This window comes from Hemitrygon akajei, unplaced genomic scaffold, assembly GCF_048418815.1.
Source record: "Hemitrygon akajei unplaced genomic scaffold, sHemAka1.3 Scf000048, whole genome shotgun sequence".
Lineage (NCBI taxonomy): Eukaryota > Metazoa > Chordata > Chondrichthyes > Myliobatiformes > Dasyatidae > Hemitrygon > Hemitrygon akajei.
The window spans coordinates 499,579-520,177 of record NW_027331934.1 but is presented as its reverse complement, the minus strand read 5'-3'; the positions used below and the strand labels follow the sequence as shown (position 1 = coordinate 520,177).

At 46.3% G+C, this 20,599-nt stretch overlaps 1 protein-coding gene across 1 annotated transcript; it reads left to right on the top strand.

The window, feature by feature from the left end:
* The first annotated feature begins 1,786 nt into the window (after positions 1–1,786).
* On the top strand, positions 1,787–16,601 carry LOC140720963 (NACHT, LRR and PYD domains-containing protein 3-like). Its single transcript, XM_073035834.1, has 9 exons — positions 1,787–1,974; positions 2,400–2,566; positions 5,320–5,491; positions 5,590–5,655; positions 9,164–10,901; positions 12,368–12,454; positions 12,615–12,785; positions 12,943–13,110; positions 15,861–16,601. The coding sequence occupies exons 1-9, from the start codon at positions 1,812–1,814 to the stop codon at positions 15,946–15,948; spliced, it is 2,820 nt and encodes a 939-aa protein (XP_072891935.1). The 5' UTR covers positions 1,787–1,811; the 3' UTR covers positions 15,949–16,601.
* Positions 16,602–20,599: the final 3,998 nt, after the last annotated feature.

The following is a 20,599-nucleotide window of genomic DNA, read 5'->3' as shown; positions in this document are numbered from 1 at the left end:
GTCGGACCTACCTAGCGAATGCGTGAAAATGGACAGTCTGTTCCATACAGGGCGAGACCCCAGGCAGAGGCAGAGGCGAGGCTCCAGGCAGGGCGTCGGAGGGAAGGAAGGGAACAGTACAGCCTCAGGGTAACGGCAATGACAACCTGACTTACCCAACGGAGGCAAGGACCGGGAGGGTCAGATCCCACCGTAGGGTAACGGCAAGGAAGAGAGGACCGGATACCGATGGGACGAACCCACACAGAGGCAAGTACAGGATACTGACGAGACGGACCACACAGAGATAAGGACTGGATACTGACAAAACGAACCAGCACCTAAACTCGAACTCAGGGCCACTTAAATTCCCGGATCAATGACGAGAATCAGGTGCCTACGATAAAGCCCCAAATGAGACAAGGGACAGCCTGAAGATTCGGAGTCTGGAGTCCACGGACCGGACCGTGAGACGAAACACGGACTGGACTATGACACAAGTATCATTTATTTACATTACTCCCATTCATTTAAAATCACGTATTTTTATATTTGTTCATTAAATTATTTTTAAATAGTTTTTTAAACTTGTTGAATGTGGTGAATGTTTTTTTTTTTAATTCTTACTGCAAGTGTTGCCCCCGCCGACTGAAATACAATGATCTTTTTACATTTGGACTTATCCTTTGTTTTTGAAATATACATATTCCTCTTAAATCATGACGACTTTTTTTCATTTTAAACAACCTTTGGATACCTTGTGGTAACTGCCAATTTTTCACTTTATACATAATTTTAAATTTCTGCCCTCGAGTCCCAGACTCCCCTAACCTGGGAAAAAAGACTGTGACTATCTGCCCTACCTACACCATGATTTTTTTATGTACGTGTGTAAGGGCACCGTTAAAGCTCCCATGATCCGGTGCAAACTGTCCCAGCCGAACCATATAACACAAAAACCAAACAACCCCATCCAGTAATGTTCTTGTCAATCTCCTCTACACTCTTTCCAGCTGAGTCACGTCCATCCTATAGATTAGCAACTGCAAAAGCGAGATTTTAAGTTTAGCTACTAGAACTGCACGCAAGACTCTCCATTTGCCAATAATTTGTACGGTTGTTCCCTGACGATCATTATCCAGGAGACGGGATGGGACCCAGGGGACCAGGCATCATGGACTTCAAGGTTATGGTCAGTCTGTAACCCAGGAGACTGGACATTGTTCGTTTCAAGGCAATAGTCATTCTGTGACCCAGGGGATAAGACAGTGTGTGACAAAGCAAACGGAGAACATTTAATCTGGAGGATTTGACCATGAGTAATCCAGTGGCTTGTCTGTGAGTGACACAGGTGACTGGACATTTTGTGATCCAGAGAGATTCATGTATGGGAAAGATAATCCCAGTGATAATTCCCGCTATCACCTGATGCCGTTCCAGTAATAACCTCTGGTTATCAGTCTGTTCAACTAATGTGTATTCGGTGATCAGTGTTACTGTGTCTGTCCAGTTCTTTTTCTGGGAGTGGATGTGTCCAGACACCGGCTTATCAGGATGGTCACCTGGCAGGAGGTGTGGTTCACATTCACCAGCACAGTCCCACTCCAACTCTGGTTTTGCGGAGTCTCGACTCTATTGCAGACACCCATTGTGAATGCTTGTTCGAGTATAAATCACTCTAAACCTGCTATTCATCATTTACTTCAGGTGGGAAATTAAATCGGGTACAGAAAGTACTCAAGCGGTTTTTACCAGGCGGATCATCGAGGGAAGATGATCGGGACACGGGACACAAGGTACCAAAGCAGGGTCAGATTGAGAGCAATGTCCCAATGGAATGCGGTCCGGCCGCAGAGGAGGAGGAGCAAATTCAGCCCAGAGACAGTGACGTCAGAGACACCAATCAGGACCCTGGAACCAGCACAAGTGAGGCGACTGACGGTCAGCTGGGAAGCTCATTAAACACGGAATTGTCAAGTGCCCAACAAGGAGCAGGTGAGTGAAATATGAGGGTGATGTGTTCAAAGAATGAGGTAGGAAGCGGGTAAATGTGATTCCTTGTTGGAGGGCTGGTCAGAGAGGGAAAATGTGTTGATGTGGTGCATGTGGTGTAGTGAGGCACCTGTTACCCCAGGAAATGTGCTACCTGCTCTGAGGATTTCCAAGATGTGTATCGGAGGAAATGCAGCTGTCTGGATAAAAGAGTATTTCTAGGATATGAGTTATGGGAAAAGTACTCACCAGGATGGAGAGAGTATCTCTGGGAAGCGACTATCATTGACAGTCCCAACATTTGTTGCCCATTTTAAACTGAAATCAGCAAGTGGGTGGGACGGTGGTAGAGACAGGTTTCTAGTGAATGTGGTCCTTCTGGTAACGTCATGCCCAGCGCATTGATGGGTCGGTTTTTATATTCGCAGAGCCGGTGTTTACAATCTCCGACCTCCTGGCACAGGGGGAGGAGTATCGACTGTACCAACTGACAAAGTACTACAGAGACAGACTCAAACAGGCGATTGAAGAAAAGGTTGAAAGACTCGGTTGGATGTTGACAAAGGAGGGACATCTCAGCAGAGAAGAAAATGAGGTGAGTGTATTTAGTGTATTGTTACTGAACTGCTGATATCAGAGGGAATAGTGATCAATATTAATCTCCTGCACGTTCTAGGAGTTCGACATGACAATGGAGACTTTGATCTCTGACTTGACTCCAACAGATCTGGTTTCAGCTGTTAAGGTGGGGAGCACTGGAAACTGCAGGTTCAGCGTCACCTTTTCCTCTCATACCTGCTGTATTTATCAGTGTGATATAAGAACAGTGACTGCATATCTGGACTGTTGAACAGGCAGTCAGTCTAAAATTAATTTTGTATTTTACCTGTACCGTCGGTCAAATTCACCTCAGTTCATTAATCCAGGATGAATATTAAACTGTCGGATTGTAAATTGGGCAAAATGGCTTCACTGCTGTACTTGAGCGAGGGAAACCTGCTAACCACAGCACAGCTTGTCTGAATTCCCAAGCAATGAGTGGCTGACTTGTCATAGTCATAGAAAAGTACAGTACAGAAATAGGCCCTTTGGCCCATCTATTCCATGCCGGACTACTGAAACTGCCTATTCCCAATGACCTGCACTCTACACCCTTATCATTCATATATCTATCCAGACTTCTCTTAACCGCTTGTACCACTTGCGCTGCTAGCCGCTTCCACACTCTCGCCACCCTCTGAGTGAAGAAGTTTCCCCTCATTTACCCTATCTGTGACCCTCATAATTTTGTGTACCTCTATCAAATCACCCTTTCATCTTCTGCATTCCAAGGTATAAAGCCCGACTTGTTCAGTCTTTTCTTATACCTCAGGTCCTCCAGTCCCGGCAACATCCCTGTGAATTTTCTCTCCACTCTTCCAACCTTCTTTACATCTGTCTTATAAGTAGATGATCGGGTCTGCACACAATACTGAAAAATAGGCCTCTCCAACGCTTTATACACGTTCAACATGATATCTCATCTCCTGTACTCACTATTTTCATTTATGAAGGTTAGTGTGCCAAATCCTTTCTGATCTATCTACCTTTGTCGCCACTTTTAATGAATTATGGACCTGTATTCCGGATATATTGTTCTACCACACTCCTTAGTGCCCTACCGGTTACTGTATGTTGTACCTGTCTGCATTAAATTGCATCGGTCATTTTACAGCCCATTTTTTAGCTGGTTTCGACACCACTGCAAGCTTTGGTCGTCTTCCTCACTCTCCACCACACGTCCCCACTCTTGGTGTCATCCGCAAATTTACTGATCCAGTTAACCACATTTTCATCCAGATCATCGATATAGATGACAAACAACAACGGACTCAGCACTGATCCCTGTAGCACCACACGAGTTACAAACTCCCAGTCAGAGATGCAACAGTCTCTCACCACTCTCTGCCTTCTTCAGAAAAGCCATTGTCCAATCCAGTTTACCAGTTTACCTTGAATGCTGAGGAACTGAGCTTTCTTGCCCACACTCCTTTGCGGAACCTTGTCAAATGCCGTGCTAAAGTCCATGTAGACAACACACACATCCTTCGGTTCAACAACTTTCCCGGTAACTTCCTGGGAAAACATTAAGATTGCTTACACATGAACTACCACTCACAAAGCTGATATCTCATGACACCAAAAATCAATAGGTTGTCCTAAAAGGACATATATATCCAAAAAATGGTAAGCTATTTTATATTATTCGCCAGGCTACATTCATATTCTCTCTACGTACGGCTTTTTAGTTGCTTTCTGCTGTCTAGTAAAAGCTACCCAGTCCTCCAGCTTTCTACTAAATTTTTCTATATTCTATGCCCTCTCCTTTGCTTTTGTCCTGGCATTGACTTCCTCGTCAGCCACGGTTGATCATCCTCCCTCTGGTATAATGTTTCATCTTTGGGATTATGTACCTCTACCTGCGCCTTCCGAATCGCTCCCAGAATCCTCATCTATCCCTGCTCTGCTGTTGCCTCTGCTAGTGTCCTCTTCCATTTTTGTTTTGCCCAGCTCCTCTCTCATGCCTCTGTAATTCCTTTATTCCACTGTAATACGGATACCTCTAACTTTTACCTTCTCCTCTCAAACTGCAGTGTGAGTTCTGCTATTTTATGATCACTGCCTCTTTATTTACCTTAAGCTCTCCAATTAAATATGGTGCAATACACAACAGAGACTCCAGAGCTGCCTTTCTTATAGTGGGTTCAACCACAGGCTTTTCTCAAAAGCCATCTCAGAGGCATTCTGTGAAGTCCCTCACTTGGCATTGACCTGATTTTCCAAAGCTACCTGCATATTGAAATTCCCCATGACTATTTTAACATTGACCTCTTTACATGCCTCTTCACATTCCCACTGGAATTTGTAGCCGACAACCTGGTTACTGTTCCATCAGAGTAATTTTTCCTGTGCAGTTTCTTCACAGCTACATCGTCCAGTCCGATGTCACCTCTTTATAAGGACTTTTATTTTTCTAAGAGAACAGAGTCAACCCAACCATTTAAGTATGTATCCATAGATGTAAGCACCCAACAATGATCTTATTTCAGCAACGATACAGTGATGCCCGCCATCCATTTCTTTTCCTCTCTCACTCTCCCCCTCTTCCGTTCTTGTTGTGGCATCGTTTTGCCGTAATGTTGCACATTGATGGACAAGTAAATTAATCATGTTGAATATACTGCAGGGTGTCAGTAAATCCCTATTCTTACACAATATAGATTTAGAGTTTCATTCAGTTACTGTTTCCTGCACATTCTCTATATCTGTCTGTCTGCTCCACAATAAGTCCATTGTTTTCTTTTGTAGAAAGTCACTGAACTGACAGAGAAAGGAAACCGGACAGAGGGTTCCAGACTCTTCCTCAGTTTGGTAAATGGCAAAGGTTCCCAGGCCCGGAGGGCGATGTGGGAATCCTTTGTGACATGGAGGTCTGAGTTACCAAAGTTGGACAGAATACTGAGGGAAATACAGGAGCTCGGTACGTTAAAAACACACACTGAACACAAAGACACATTGTAATAAACAGTTTTAATTATATTAGTTCTATTTTCATGGACATTATTTTGATTTAAACAGGTCCTGATCCACAAGAATACATGAACATTGCCCAAGGGTTATCTGAATTACCCTCTGACCTGATAGGTGAGTGATGTTCAAACTCAGTTTGAACCAGTTCAAATCAGATCTGAAATGTTTGACTGTGACTTGATAGAACCTGGGAATCAAAGTTCACCAGTAATCATTCGCTGATCTCTGGTTCAGGGTACAATATCCCGTTGCAGCCTAAATATTCTACCATGCATATTTCCACTAATCCAGCTGGTGGCCCTGGTGAAGCCTTCACTCCATGTCCTAACGCTCTGGGAATGCCCACACACCCCAAGCAGGCTCTTGATATACTGTATCGTTCAGTCCAGGGGACTTTTCTATCTTCAGATACTTCACCTTCTCCTTCGTAATAGCAGTTGCAATCAATTCTGTCCGCTGATGCTCTTTTCATTTTGTAATTTCGCTAGTGACTTCCACAGAGTTTGTCTGGCATTTCCTCTTCACCCGTTACTATATCTGCAACATCATTTTCCAGCTATCCGATAGCGACCCTCTCAATTTTACGAAACTACTTTGGTGTTCTCTTCTATATTATTGACCGTACCCTTACATTTCCTGCACATTTCATGTGTACATCTAGAAGAATGTATATCATAGTTGCCTCCGACATGACCCAGAAAATAAATTACAGGAACCCACTGCACTGTGAAAAAAATACCCACGTGCTGTAAGTTTACCCCATCTCATCCTAACCAAATGCCCTTTGGTATTAGATACCTGTCATATGTGAAAAAAACAACAACAAAATACAGGCTGTGTACACAAACTCTTATCTCTCAAACTTGTACACCTCTGTCAGATCTCTATTCTATCAACAGATAAATAAAGTAAACAGAGTAAACAAAGCAAGTTTATCAAACCTCTACTTGTAGCACATGCCACCGAATCCAGGCAACACCCTGATGAATCTGTTCTGCACCCTCTCCAATCCTTCCAAGAGCTGGACAATCAGAAGTGAATACAATACTCCAGATGCTCCAACAATCCAGAAGACCTTGGAGCAGAACTAAGCCATTCGGCTCAGTGAATTTGCTCTTCAATTCCTCTCTACCCCATTATCCCAGTAAACGTTGACAATCTTCCTAATCAGGAACATATCGACCTGCATTTTAAATATACTCAAATCCTTGTCATCTTCAGCTGTTTATGACAATAATTTCACAGATTCACCACCGCCAGTGAAAGAAGTTTCTCCCAGTGTGGTTCCCCGTCAGCAAGGGCTATTCCCCGCATTTATCAAGCATGTTAATTTTCTGTATGAGCCTCCCATGTGGGACCTTGTCAAACACCCAAATAATATCCAAGCAGACAATATCCATGTGTAACTTCATCCATCACCTTTGGCACCTCCTCGAAGAACACAATCAGGTTGGCAAAACGCTACTTCCCCCGCCCAAAACCTCGCTGCTGAACCCCAAACCACCTCAAACATTCTCTCTTTCATATTCCCATTGGGCAGAAGATATAAAAGGCTGAATGTATGTACCACTAGCCTCAAGGACAGCTTGAATTCTGCATTTATAAGACGATTGAAAGGTCACCTACTATGTTATTATTGGCTTCTCAATGACAAGACAATTTTACATATAATATTGTAATATCATGCATCTCGTAACTAATTACCACACACAGATAGCCACAACAAGCATACAGAAGTGTAGTAAGAATACAGTTTGGGTGTGAACGGATTTAAGGAACAACTGATAATAGATTATGCAATTCTATAGCAAGCCCTGGGGAAAGCCGAAATCTTTCAATATTATATTGTCTATCAAAAACCATTTGATTCTGTCCCTCGCGTGTATAAGAGAAGTTCCTAATATATATAAGATGCACCCAATCTTTGTGAAGTTTCTACAACATCTGATGAAGCAGTGACTTATAATAATCGCCATATTAACAACCACCGGGGAACAACCACTGTTATCAAAATAAATGGAGACATTTTCCAGAGCGAATTACAAAGCCCACTATGGTCGTCTAATTTACTGAAATGGGCACAAAGCAGGTATCAAATCAGAAAAAAATAATGAACAGATTATACTTTGACACAGCTATTCAAGGATGATCGGAAATTAGTTCTTGCATCACTAAAGCTAACACAATTAATTCAAATAATGGTACTAATTTCCAAAGAAACCATATACAGCATATATAGCTATGCATATTTGTGTGATTCTATAAAATTAAATTAAATAAGTTGTGTAGAAATAGAAATAAAAAAAGAGATTAGTGAGTCACTATCGATGGGTTCAATATCCATTCGGAGACTGGATGGCAGAGGAGAAGTTGTTCCTGAATTGTTGAGTGTGCGTTTTACTCCGATGCTGTACAGTAGTCCCCATGAACCAGACGGTGATGCAGCCAGTTACAATGCACTCCAAGTTACACCTGTAGAAATATTCGAGTGATGTTGGAAACTCCTGATGAAATATAGCCGCTTTTGTGCCTTCTTTGTAGCTGCCTCGATATATTGGGGCCAGGTTAGACACTCGGAGATATTGACAGCCAGGAATTTGAAATTGCTTACTCTTTCCATATCAGATCTCTCTGAGGACTGGTGTGTCGTGTTCCCTCATCTTGCCATTACTGAAATCCACAATTAGCTCTAAGGATATATTTTCATCAACGCAAGGAGGATTCAGCACTCTGTACAAGCATATGTAATTCTGATAAGGGGTACACATCACTGAACAGAAATGAAAACATAAGCCATAAAAATGAAGAAACTATCATAAGAAAAGAAAGTTAACAAATGGAAGAGTGTCCTGTCTTGCGCATCCAGTCAGCTGGGACACAATATCCATGGTCGACTCTGATAGGCGGTGGCATCATAATACAGTGCCCCACACTCCACCTGCCAGACTGATCAGTAGCAGTTGCCAAGACTTCACCACCCTCTCGACACACACGATGTACACCACTGAGACGCTTATGCTCTTTGCCAGTCATGGAGATTCCGTTCCATCTTTCCTCTGCTCCTCCATCACTGAGACTGAAAAATATGCATTTTCATTCTTGTCGTTCCGATGGGCTATCGATCCGAATCTTCACTGTGATCCTGTCCACAGATGATGCCCGACTTGAGTATTTCCAACATATTCTGCTCCAATTTTCATACAAGAGCAGTGGACATCTGTAACCCCCCAGTGTGCAGCTTTGCCAAAATGCAGAGTGTCCTGCTTTCCATATTTCCCCACCAGATTAACATTAACATCGTCTGTTAATGATGCAAAGAATGCTTTAAATATAGTGAAATGTTGCTGTAATGGAGTGCAGTCAGGATTGGAATAGGATATCAGGGTAATGTTCACCATCACAAGTCATTAGTACCAGAATATGAGGACTGGACATTTTCTGGGACATCCATCACTGTCAGTTCCGGTGTCTGTGAACAGAGTTTTACTTTCTGTCCTAATATCGATGGAAGCATTGAATTACTCCATGCAATTTCAAACACTGAATGTTGGAATGTAGTTATAAAGTTCTTTATCAGATGAGCTATTTAACATTTTCACAATGTTCTCTCTTCCCATGGAAGATGTTCAACAGAAACACAAGGAGACTCTGCGGGCACAAACTGAAACACTGAGAGTGAACACGATCCTGATGAGGGAGAAGGTGAAGGTTTTCCAGCTGGTTGATCGATACGCTGAGCTCACGGTCGTTTCTACTCTTCGAGATCGGAGACTGGTGGAACACGAGCTGCTGGCAAGAGGCAGAGACCACGAGGAGTGGAGAGAGAAACATCTCCGCAGAGAGCTGGAGAAAATCCGGATTGATCAGTTCTTCCAGAGCAGCTTTTCCCGGAGTAAATCCAAATCTGGGAGTTCGTCAGCAGTGGCCGGAGTCCCGGGGATCGGAAAAACAACAATGGTACAAAAGATTGTTTATGACTGGGCAACGGGGAAAATATATCAACAGTTCCAGTTTGTCTTCAGTTTCAAATTCCGCGATTTAAACAGTATTAACTGTCGAATTAACCTGAAGGAACTGATTCTGGATCAGTATCCTTACTTTGGGAATATCCTGAGAGAGGTCTGGAAGAACCCAGAGGGGTTGCTGTTCATATTCGATGGTTTGGATGAATTCAATGACAATATTAATTTTGCCAACAGTCGGACAGGCACAGAACTTCAGTACGCATGCACAGACCCTGAATTCAAGTGCAAGGTGTCTGACATTGTGTACAGTTTAATCCAGCACAAGCTGCTCCCAGGGTGTTCAGTGCTGGTGACCACCCGTCCCAGTGCGTTACATTTATTGGAAAAGGCGGAGATCGGGATCTGGGCTGAAATTCTGGGATTTGTTGGTGAGGAACGGAAGGGATATTTTGAAAGCCATTTTGAAGATCAGACAGTGGCAGCAGCTGTTTTCAGACACGTAGAGGAGAACGATATTCTGTATACCATGAGCTACAACCCCTCCTACTGCTGGATCCTCGCTCTGGCACTGGGTCCCTTCTTCACACAAAGAGTCAGGGATCCGCAGAGACTTCCCAAGACCATCACTCAGTTATATGCCTATTATATTTACAACATCCTGAAAAATCACGGCCGTGAGATTGAGAACCCCCGTGATGTGTTACACAGGGTAGGTCAGATGGCCTTCAGAGGAGTGTTTGATAAGAAGATTGTGTTTACAGATGGAGATTTGATCAACTACAATCTGCAGCCTTCCCAGTTCCTGTCCGGGTTCCTGATGGAGCTTTTGGAGAGAGAGGATTCTGCCCGGAGCGTGGTGTACACATTCCCACACCTCACCATCCAAGAGTTTGTAGCTGCCATCGCACAATTCCTGAATCCACATCCCGGAGATATCCTGAAATTCCTCATCACAGCCCACAGCATGACAGATGGTCGATTTGACGTATTTCTCCGTTTTGTTGCTGGTCTCTCCTCCCCAATGACAGCTCGGGGCCTGGAGAAGTTTCTGGGTCCATTTCCTCATCAAGCAACCTGCCGGGTGATTGACTGGGTGAAGGAGGAGGTTAAACGCCAGATTGGAAACACAGAGAGTGAAGCTGGTAAAAGGAGACTCCTGAACACATTGCACTACCTGTTTGAGTCTCAGAATCATGGACTGGCTCACGAAACTCTGGGGTCTGTGAAATCACTTTCATTCAGTGGAATGACGATGTCCCCGATTGACTGCGCGGTCCTGTCTCATGTCATCGGTCTCTGTAATACAATAAAACACCTCAATCTGCAGGGCTGCCAAATTCAATGTGAAGGAATCCAGCGGCTGGGACCCGGGCTGCATAAGTGCCAGGAGTTGAGGTAACTTGATTTATCTCTCACTCTGATCTATGAAACTGTTCCATTCTCTTGTTTCAATGTTAAGGAATTTGTGTAAAACTGTAGTAAATCAGATAGTGAAGAATTGTGACAAATGCCCAGGGGATCAGTCAGTAACTCCCCAAGGAAGGGAATCTTCTGTGGTTCATTGTGAAGGGATGTTGGAGACTTCATCAGATCAGTGAACAACGGCCATTGGTTTAATGGTGGTAAATCACAGGAATGGCCGTGTTTCTCGCTGCCTGTGACACGTCCATTGACAATATTCCTTCTCACTGTTACTGACACCCAGACCGACACTGAATACAGCAGGTGGGTCAGAGATTCACACCCCCTTCCTGGTGAGGGACAAGAGATCGTCAGTAGTCCGTTTCAGTGAGAAGGAAAGAAATACCATTGTGTGATAGTCCTCTCCTGCCCTTCTCTATCACCATCAATCCACCTGAGTGACTATGCTCACTACCAGATACCCAGCCCCATGGGCGCACCTTCTCTCCAGATTGTGGGCATCAGTTCCCTTCCCGTGCAATCTATTTCTGCATCCTCTCATCTTGTGGGATTATCATTTCCCATCAGTATCCTCCTGTGGGATATCAATTCCCCAATCCCCTTCCTCCTGATAGATCTCTCTTCCCCATCCCCTTTCCTCCTGTGGGATCTCTTTTCCCAATTCCCATTCCTCCTCTGGAATGTTTGTTCCCTATCCCACTTCCTCCAGTGGGATCTCTCATACTCATCCTCCTTCCTTCAAACCCCCTTCCTCATGTGGGATCAATCTTCCCGCGGGAGCTCTCTTCCCCATCCTGTATAATTCTCTGGGATCTCTCCTCCCCATCCAGTGTTCTGTCACTTCCCCATTCACATTCCTCCTGTCGGATCTCTCTTCTTCATTCCATTTCCTCCAGTGAGATCTCTCTTCCCCATCCCCCTTCCTCCTGTGGGATGGTTCTTCCTCTTCCCCCTTCTTCCTGTGGGATATTTCTTCCTGATCCCTTTCCTCCTGTGGGATCTCTCTTTCACAACCTCCTTCTTCCTGTGGGATCTCTCTTCCCCATCCCTCTTCGTCCTTCATGTTTTGTCTCCCTATCCCTTTTCCACAGGTGGTGTCTCTTCCACCATCTCCAATTGGCATTTCCCCAGTTACTCACTGTGGGATTTTCTCCAATTCAACCCTGCTCCTTCTGACCCTCTCACATCAGGAACATTTTTCTAACCAACTGGGAATGTGACAGAATTTGTGGAGTTTACAGGGTCACACCGACAGACTATATTACTGACATTCGGTTAATACCCTGGAGCTGGGCATTGAGGGACACTGACTGTGATGGGAACTCCGATCAGTGATTTACTGGAGGGTTTAATGTTTGCTGAAATAGCCGAGTGAGAGACATTCCCTCAGACCCACAGTTTAAAACATGTTCTTCATCAATTTGTCTGTTTATGTTTAGACTTGGGGCGAATAAACTGGGAGATTCAGGAGTGAAACTGGTGTCTGCGGCTGTGAGGAACCTGGAGTGTAAAATACAGAAACTGGGGTAAGTACCAGACTGTGGGAGATTGTGTTTACAATCACTGGGTGTCTGACACTGAACATTAATGTGATGTGATCAGTAATTGTGTTACTGATAAACACTGGGGATTTGTACCGTCTCCTGTCTCTCTGTGCCCTTCACCCTCACTCTCTCTCATCTCCAGGCTGGAGAATGTCGGTCTCACAGATTCTGGTGTCGAGGATCTCGCCTCCGCTCTCAGTACGAACCCATCACTGACGGAGCTGGATCTGAGTGTTAATAAACTGGGAGATTCAGGAGTGAAACTGGTGTCTGCGGCTCTGAGGAACCCGGAGTGTAAAATACAGACACTGTGGTAAGTACTAGACAGTGGGAGATTGTGTTTACAGTCACTGGGTGTCTAACACTGAAAATTAATGTGATCAGTAACTGTGTTACTGATAAACACTGGGGATTTGTACCGTCTCCTGTCTCTCTGTGTCCTTCACCCTCACTCTCTCTCTCAACTCCAGGCTGCACAATATCGGTCTCACAGATTCTGGTGTCGAGGATCTCGCCTCCGCTCTCAGTACGAACCCATCACTGATGGAGCTGAACCTGAGCTATAACTCTCTGACAGACCGATCTGTCCCCGCCCTCCGCCGCCTCATACTGACCCTCCGGAGTCTGGAGCGGATCCAGTGAGTGTTTGTGTTAATGTTCAATCTGATAAAATATCAGCGGATCCGCGGGTTTTCTGGTGATATTTGTCTGTGAGTGTTGTTCAAATATTAACCCAGGGGTGTCAAACTTATCTTAGGTCTCAGACCGGATTGGGCAAAATGCGACTTCATGCGGGCCGGATCAGCTGTGAATACGCGAGTGCTCCCACGGCTTTCGTTGCCTCCGTTTTTTCAACCTGCTCTCATGTGCCTCAGTCTCTGCGAGAACTACAAAGTGTTTCACTTTACGAATTTCGTTTCTTATGAAGAAGATTTCTTAGCAAGCATTATTTTTATTATTGGTATTAACTTACAGTCATAGGCTGCAAGAAAGTTGTGACGAGAGAGAGAAAAAACCGATGCTCTTTTAGCTAAGATTGTTTTGGGAGCCACACCCTTGCCATTAATAAACCTTTTGAAATCGAACATTAGCAGACACAAAAGTAGACCTAACGAAACAAACTGTTAATGTAGGCTACACAACTGCAGCTAATTTTTTATTAGCCTGCTTACAGCAATCAAACTTAGACAATGAGCACAGTTAGCCTCTAATTTTTATTGAAGTAATCACATTTACAATAATAGAATAGTCAGAAAATGAATGAGTCACAATATTATGACACTCAATATTTTATAATGCATTTTGCTTACATGTCGTAGTGCATCGAACAGTGTCACATTTTTCACTTGCTGCTTCCAGACACCTGACATCTCTTGGCTTTAACCGGCCTCTCAATATTAGGGACCAGTTTCTGGGCAGTTGTGATTATCATAATGTCATTTAGATGTCTGTGTGTCAGCTGCAAGCACAGCTTGAATTTGTTAATCTTCATTATGGAGCTGCCTACTCACAGATATATCTTGTCCCGAACATGCAAAGGATCTTTGAGACAAAGTCTGTCATCTCGGGGTACATCGGTCCCAGATATTGATAGAATGAGTCCAGATCCACAGTCTCAAATCTGTATTTCAAAGTTGAGTTACACTGAATTTTAATTAGTTCCATTTGGAGTTCCTCCGGCACATCTGATGCTGTGTTGACGGCAAACGGTGAGCAAAATAGTGAGAATTCCTTCTCGAGCTGAGGGAAGGCTTGGAAGCGATTCTGAAATTCACTTTTCGACGGTGATATTTTGTCCTTGTACCTGCCCATATTGTCATTATTCCCATGAGCGACACGCACAAACTGCAAAGAGGATAAATGAACTGAGTTGCTCCGGACAGCTACATCCCCCACAGGCCTAATTTAATTTGAAAGGCATGAATGCTGTCGTTGTATTCCATAAAAAAATTGTTGCGGCCTTGCATGTTAACATTAAGCACAGATAAGTGCTCTGTTATATGCAACAAAAATGCAAGATCATGAAGCCAGTCTGGGTCATCCAGCTCTGCCACTGGCTTCCCTTTCTCGTTCATGAATAGTCCAATTTCCGCACGTAATTGAAAATAAAAACTTTTGAGCACAGCCCCTCTGCTCAACCAGCGGACTTCTGTGTGGTAGGGGAGGCCGTGTCCAATATTACTTTCGGACAAGTGAGTTTCAAATTGCCGATTGTTGAGTCCCTTGGCTCTAATAAAATTAACTGCTTTGATAACTACGTCCATGACGTTGTCCATTTTAAGGCTCCTGCGACAAATTACCCCTTGGTGTAAACTACAACGAAAATTCCAGAATTTCTGCTCTGGATTCTCTCTGAGTTTCACAACAACACCTGCCGTTTTCCCGACCATGGACGGTGTATCATCTGCTGCCATGCTGACAGCGTGGCTCCAGTCAACCCCCAGTCTGCCCAAGGCCTCGTCGAGGCTGGAGAAAACGTCTTTCGCCGTTGTAGTGTTTGCGATGGGCACCATCTCCACAAACTCCTCGGTGACGGTCAAAGACGCATCAACACCACGAATAAATATTCCAAATAGAGCTACATCAGTCACGTTGGTGCTCTCATCAATTGCAACAGAGAAGGCAATAAGTGACTTCACTTTGTCTTTTAGTTGACTGCTCAAATCTCCTGCAAGGTTCCTGATTCTCTCTGCCGCAGTATTTCTTGACAAGCTGATATTACCAAAAGCCTGTCTCTTCTCAGGGCACACCAGCTCAGCCGCCGTCAGCATGCGTGCTTTGATGAATTGGCCCTTTGAGTATGGCTTCGACGCAGCAGCTATTTTGTTGGCAATAATATAGCTGGCCTTGACAGCTCCATCATGAGTCTCTCGACTTTTGTTGGCAATAATATAGCCGGCCTTGACGGCTCCACCATGAGTCTCTCGACTTTTGTTGGCAATAATATAGCCGGCCTTGACGGCTCCATCATGAGTCTCTCGACTTTTGTTGGCAATAATATAGCCGGCCTTGACGGCTCCATCATGAGTCTCTCGACTTTTGTTGGCAATAATATAGCCGGCCTTGACGGCTCCATCATGAGTCTCTCGACTTTTGTTGAACACTGACTGTTGGTGGTAGGTGCTTATGCACAGCGGGTGGTTAACTGCCGCCTATAGTTTTATAATTACACACAGTAAGCTGCCGGTGCAGCAAGCGACACAGACCGCGGTGGAAAAGAGGGCGGCTGCCGTACAGATGCATATAACTGGTGGTGAATATACTTCTTTATTCCCCCAAATCATCCCGCGGGACGGTAGTTTGACACCCCTGAATTAACTCCAGTCCCCTGCTATTGATACTGTTGTCTGATCTGTTTATTTCATCGTTATTCTTCCATCTGTTTCAGGCTGTACGGGAATCAGTTCAGTCGGACCGGGGAGAAGGAACTGAGATCTCTGCAGGAACCCAGACCCAGATCGACAGTGGAGCTGTGAACATCTGAATATGTGAACATCCCCGCCCGCGGGATGGGGACATTTTAGCCGATTCTCCGCCCTCCCCTTTAACGTCCAACTTTACTTTTAATGGCCGAGCGCCAGGTTTAATTCCGAACGGTTCAAATGGAACTGGCTTCAGTCTCCTGCTCTCTGACATCGGAAGCGTTCCTGCAGTGACGTATTTCCGCCTGCTGTCCAGCAGTGCGGCCTCCGTCGGATGTGGGGGTTTGAGGGTTCCCCACGTAAGATCCGGGGAATCACACAGACAGGAAGAGCCCGGGGCCGGGGCTCAGTCTGGGAAACCGGTGTCCCGGGATGGGATTATCCCAGGAGATAATCCTTTTGTTCACATTGGGTTGAGGACCGTGCATTCGGCAGACTGGCCAATGTAATGGTGTTAATTTGACAAATACCTTAGATATGACACTAGATCCAGGACACAGCCCCCAAATGTAATTTTAATGATTATCGGTTCCCCGGTACGGAGCGAAGGTGAGATCATTCAATCTGTCACCGGTTGTCGTCGGTCAGTTAATTGTGTGTGACTGTGAGTGAGTCGGGAGCAGTTTATTAATTCCCGCACGTCAGCAGCTCACACATTGTTTAATTTACATTTGTCATGATGAAATCAATAAACCACTGTAACTTCCTGTCTTGGTGTGGGATTTGAGTCTCATTAGAGGAGATACAGTGACCTGGGGGATACTGCTGCCCGGTGAACTGCAATAATGGGTCTGAGCTCCTCATACTGGTACAGCAGCATCTCAGCTCCAGGCTGAGGGATGTCAGTCTGGCGGTGTTTGGTCCCCAGGATCTCTTGACTCCCCATCCCCATCAAGGCTGTCCACCGTTTCCCCGCACCCATACGTGTTCTATCCTGACCCCTACAGTCCTGCGCACTCTCCTTGCTCTCACAGCCAAAAACGACAAAAGAGATTGGAAGCTAATATACTGTATAATATCTGACCTGCGCCCACAGAGGTCGTGAAAAAGAGAATGGAACAGTAGCAAACAGCATGGGGTGACAGAGTGAAGCTCCGTCTGCATCGTCCCATCAATCTCTCCTTTGGTCAGACACAGATCAAAGTACTCTCCACAAAGAGACATCAGATATTCCTGGGGTCAGAAATAAAGTGAAGCCTCCTCCTCAAAATATCATCACACTCTCCCAGGGTTAAAGCGCAGAGTGAAGCTCCATCTGCATCTACACAATTCCAGGGACAGAACCACACTGCAGCTCGTTCCACCACCATCTCGCCCCGACTACCTCCCTCGACACCTACCTATCAAATAGTCCCCCGTCAGAAACTCAGAGAAGCTCCCTCCGCAGCATCATATCACACACTCCCCGGATCAGACATAGAGTGAATCGCCCTCCACACCGTCCCATCACACACTCCCGGGGTCAGACACAGAGTCAATCTCCCTCAATACCGTCCCATCACACACTCCCGGGGTCAGACACAGGGTGAATCTCCCACCACACCGTCCCATCACACACTCCCGGGGTCAGACACAGAGTGATTCTCCCTCCACACCGTCCCATCACACACTCCCGGGGTCAGACACAGAGTGAATTTCCCTCCACACCGTCCCATCACACACTCCCGGGGTCAGACACAGAGTGAATTTCCCTCCACACCGTCCCATCACACACTCCCGGGATCAGACACAGAATGAAGCTCCCTCCTCACCGACCCATCACAAACTGCCTGGATCAGACACAGAGTGATCTCCCTCCACAGCGTCCGATCAATCACTCCAGTGTTTAGACACGGGGTGAAGTTCCCTTCATTATGTCACATCACATACTTCCCAGATCAGACACAGTGTTAAGTCCTCCACACCATCCCATCACACACTCAGGGGTCAGACACAGAGAATTCCCTCCACACCATCCCATGATACTCTCCCAGGGTCATCATTGAGAACATTTCACTCTGGCCTGTGCCATTACAAAAATCCTGTGTCAGACACAGAGTAACATCACAGTCACAGGGTCAGATGTTGAGAGAATCTCACTCTGCACCGCTCTACATCATACTCTACGGATCAGACACAGGGTGAAGCTCCCTCCCCACTGTCCCATCACTCACTCCCGGATCAGACGCAGGGTGCAGCTCCTTCAACACCATCCCATCACACACTCCTAGGGTCAAACACAGAGTGAAGCTCCCTCTGCACCGTCGGATCACACACTCACCGGAACAGACACAGAGCGAAGCTCCTTCCAAACTGTCCCATCACACACTGCCGGGGTCAGACTGATGCACCATCAATAACTCTCTGAGACGTGAGGCGAGATATCGGCTTTTATTGAATGGAAGTATGAACAAGCAGCAATTGACCACAATGCTACATCCTGGAGACTGAGGGCAGGGCTCAGGCTTCAATCGCCTTTATACCGGGGCCTGTGGGAGGAACCACGGTCAGTGGGAGGAGCCACAGGAGCAGTCAGCGGGGGGGAGCGTATCCAGACAGGTATATGTAGTTCACCGCACAGACACAGCGTGGAGCCGTTCTGAATCATTTGGGAGAAATCGAGGAAAAACTGCTATATGAAGTTCGTGAGATCTTTGGAAGTGGCTCGAAATGTCTCTTGGACATCTGAGAGAGTGGCTGGGTTAGTGTGGAAGCATCGTTTGAAGTTTTTCTGCCAGATTGGACTGGGTTTCTCGACAGCTAACTGCGTAGCACCCAGCTGTGACCGCTGGCAACTCCCCGGAAGCCGATTCGTGTTTTAAAACCGGAGACAAACACCGTTGTTCCCCCACTGACATCGGGACAACCTCCTTCCACCTTTATCGTCGTGACTCCCGTTCAGTGTAGGAGCCGAAACATCGTTTGAGACGTCTCGACCTCTCACGGCCTGGAAGTTCTGCAGGACTAACGGAGCCTTTCCTGGCGTTGGAATTTCTGGCGCCGGGCCAGCAAGGCACCGTTGAGTACAAACTTTTCCGGCCAGTTACTCAACTCACTCCAGGACTTTATAAGCAGCAGCGGCATATAATTCTCGATTCGGACACAGAAGCAACATGCCGGACAGGTCTCCAGTGAGTCGCAGGCCTTCGGGGAGTTATGCAAAGGTGGCTGCCTCTCCAGCCTCGGAAAACGTTTCAGTCGGTGAAAGTGGAACGCGGGGTGCAATGTATTTTGCGAACTGGAACTACCCTGGAAAAGTGCGCGGAGGCTATGGAGGACTTGTTGGGGAGAGATGGTATTTTGGCCACCGAGAAAGAGTTCGGGAAGGCAGTGTTTTATCTGAGGAGTGATGAGTTGGTGCATCGGGCCCTCAGTAGGGGGATCACGGTGGAAAACATCTTCTTACAGATGGAGCTGGTGACAGCTCCCACACAACGCATCGTCCTCGGTCACGTTAAGCCTTTCATCCCCAATGAGGACCTGCTTCCCACACTAGCACACTTGGGGCAAGTAAGGTCAGAAATAACTGCCATCAGACACAAATTTAAGAGAGGCACCCTCCGTACCGTAATCTCTTTCCGGCGTCAGGTATTCATGCTGGAACGAGAGGACAATGTTGAGGGCCGGTTTACTGTCCGGCAAGGGATAGACTATCAGGTGTATTGGAGCTCTGAGCGCCCACGGTGCCATGCGAGCTGGGAGGTGGGGCACTTTCGGAGGGACTGCCCTAACACCCGAAACCCTAGGGAGTCCACTTCCGGCACCAATGCCCAGATACCTCTGCCCCTGATCCTATTTCTGCGCCTGCCCCTATTCCTCCATCTGTTCCAGTCTCTGCTCCTCCCCTGTGGTTCAGGCGAGTGTTCCTGAGGCTACGTGCAGGGAGGTTCAGGAGAGGGACGGGGTGGAGCCTGTGCGGAGCAAGAAAGCGAATAAGAAGTCCAAGCACCTTAAGCAGTCTTCCCCCGGGACCGCAGAGCTCACGCCCATTTGCCCTGAAGTGGAGCGGGAGGCTCGGGGAAGTGCGCAGTTGGACGGGGTGATGGAAGCAGAGAGTACCGCTCCATCGGTGAATCACGCACCTGTGTGCTCCTCCGGCTTTAAGAGGAGAAGGGAATGTTCCCCCAAGGGGGCATGGAATATACATGCGGGGGAGTCCCAGGAAGGGTGGGAATCCGGGTAAAGGTTGGTTCTAACCCTGAATCCCCAAATGTAGCCACCAGTCCTGTGGTAGGTGGAATGGCTGTACCGGAAGCTAGTGCTAGCCCTGTTTACACAACTAAGTCAGACTTGGAGTACTTCACTCAGGACTTAGTAGTAAGCGCCTCCCTGGAGGCAAGTGTATTAAACAGTATGAGCGGAGAGGAGACCAAGCTCTCTCACTGTCAGCATCAGGCTGCCAGTGAATCCCTTGGACCAGAGGTGCTGGGGTCCCCTTCATACCTGTTTCCTGGGGAGGGTGATATAACCTGCATGCGGACCTCATCAACTAATGGCCTGCAGGGAGTCTCTGGGGATTATCCCTCCATCGTCGTAACTGTGGATAAGACTGATGCGCCGGTGGAGCGGGAAGGTTTGAGTGAGGTACCCGCTGCTCAGTGTGGGTCACAAGCGCAGCCACCTATTAGAACACATGAGGGGGAAGATGGGGGATCTGTCTGCAGTGAGGGGTTGGAGGGAGATTCTATTGATAGTGAGACAATGGTCATCCTCACCATTCCTGAGA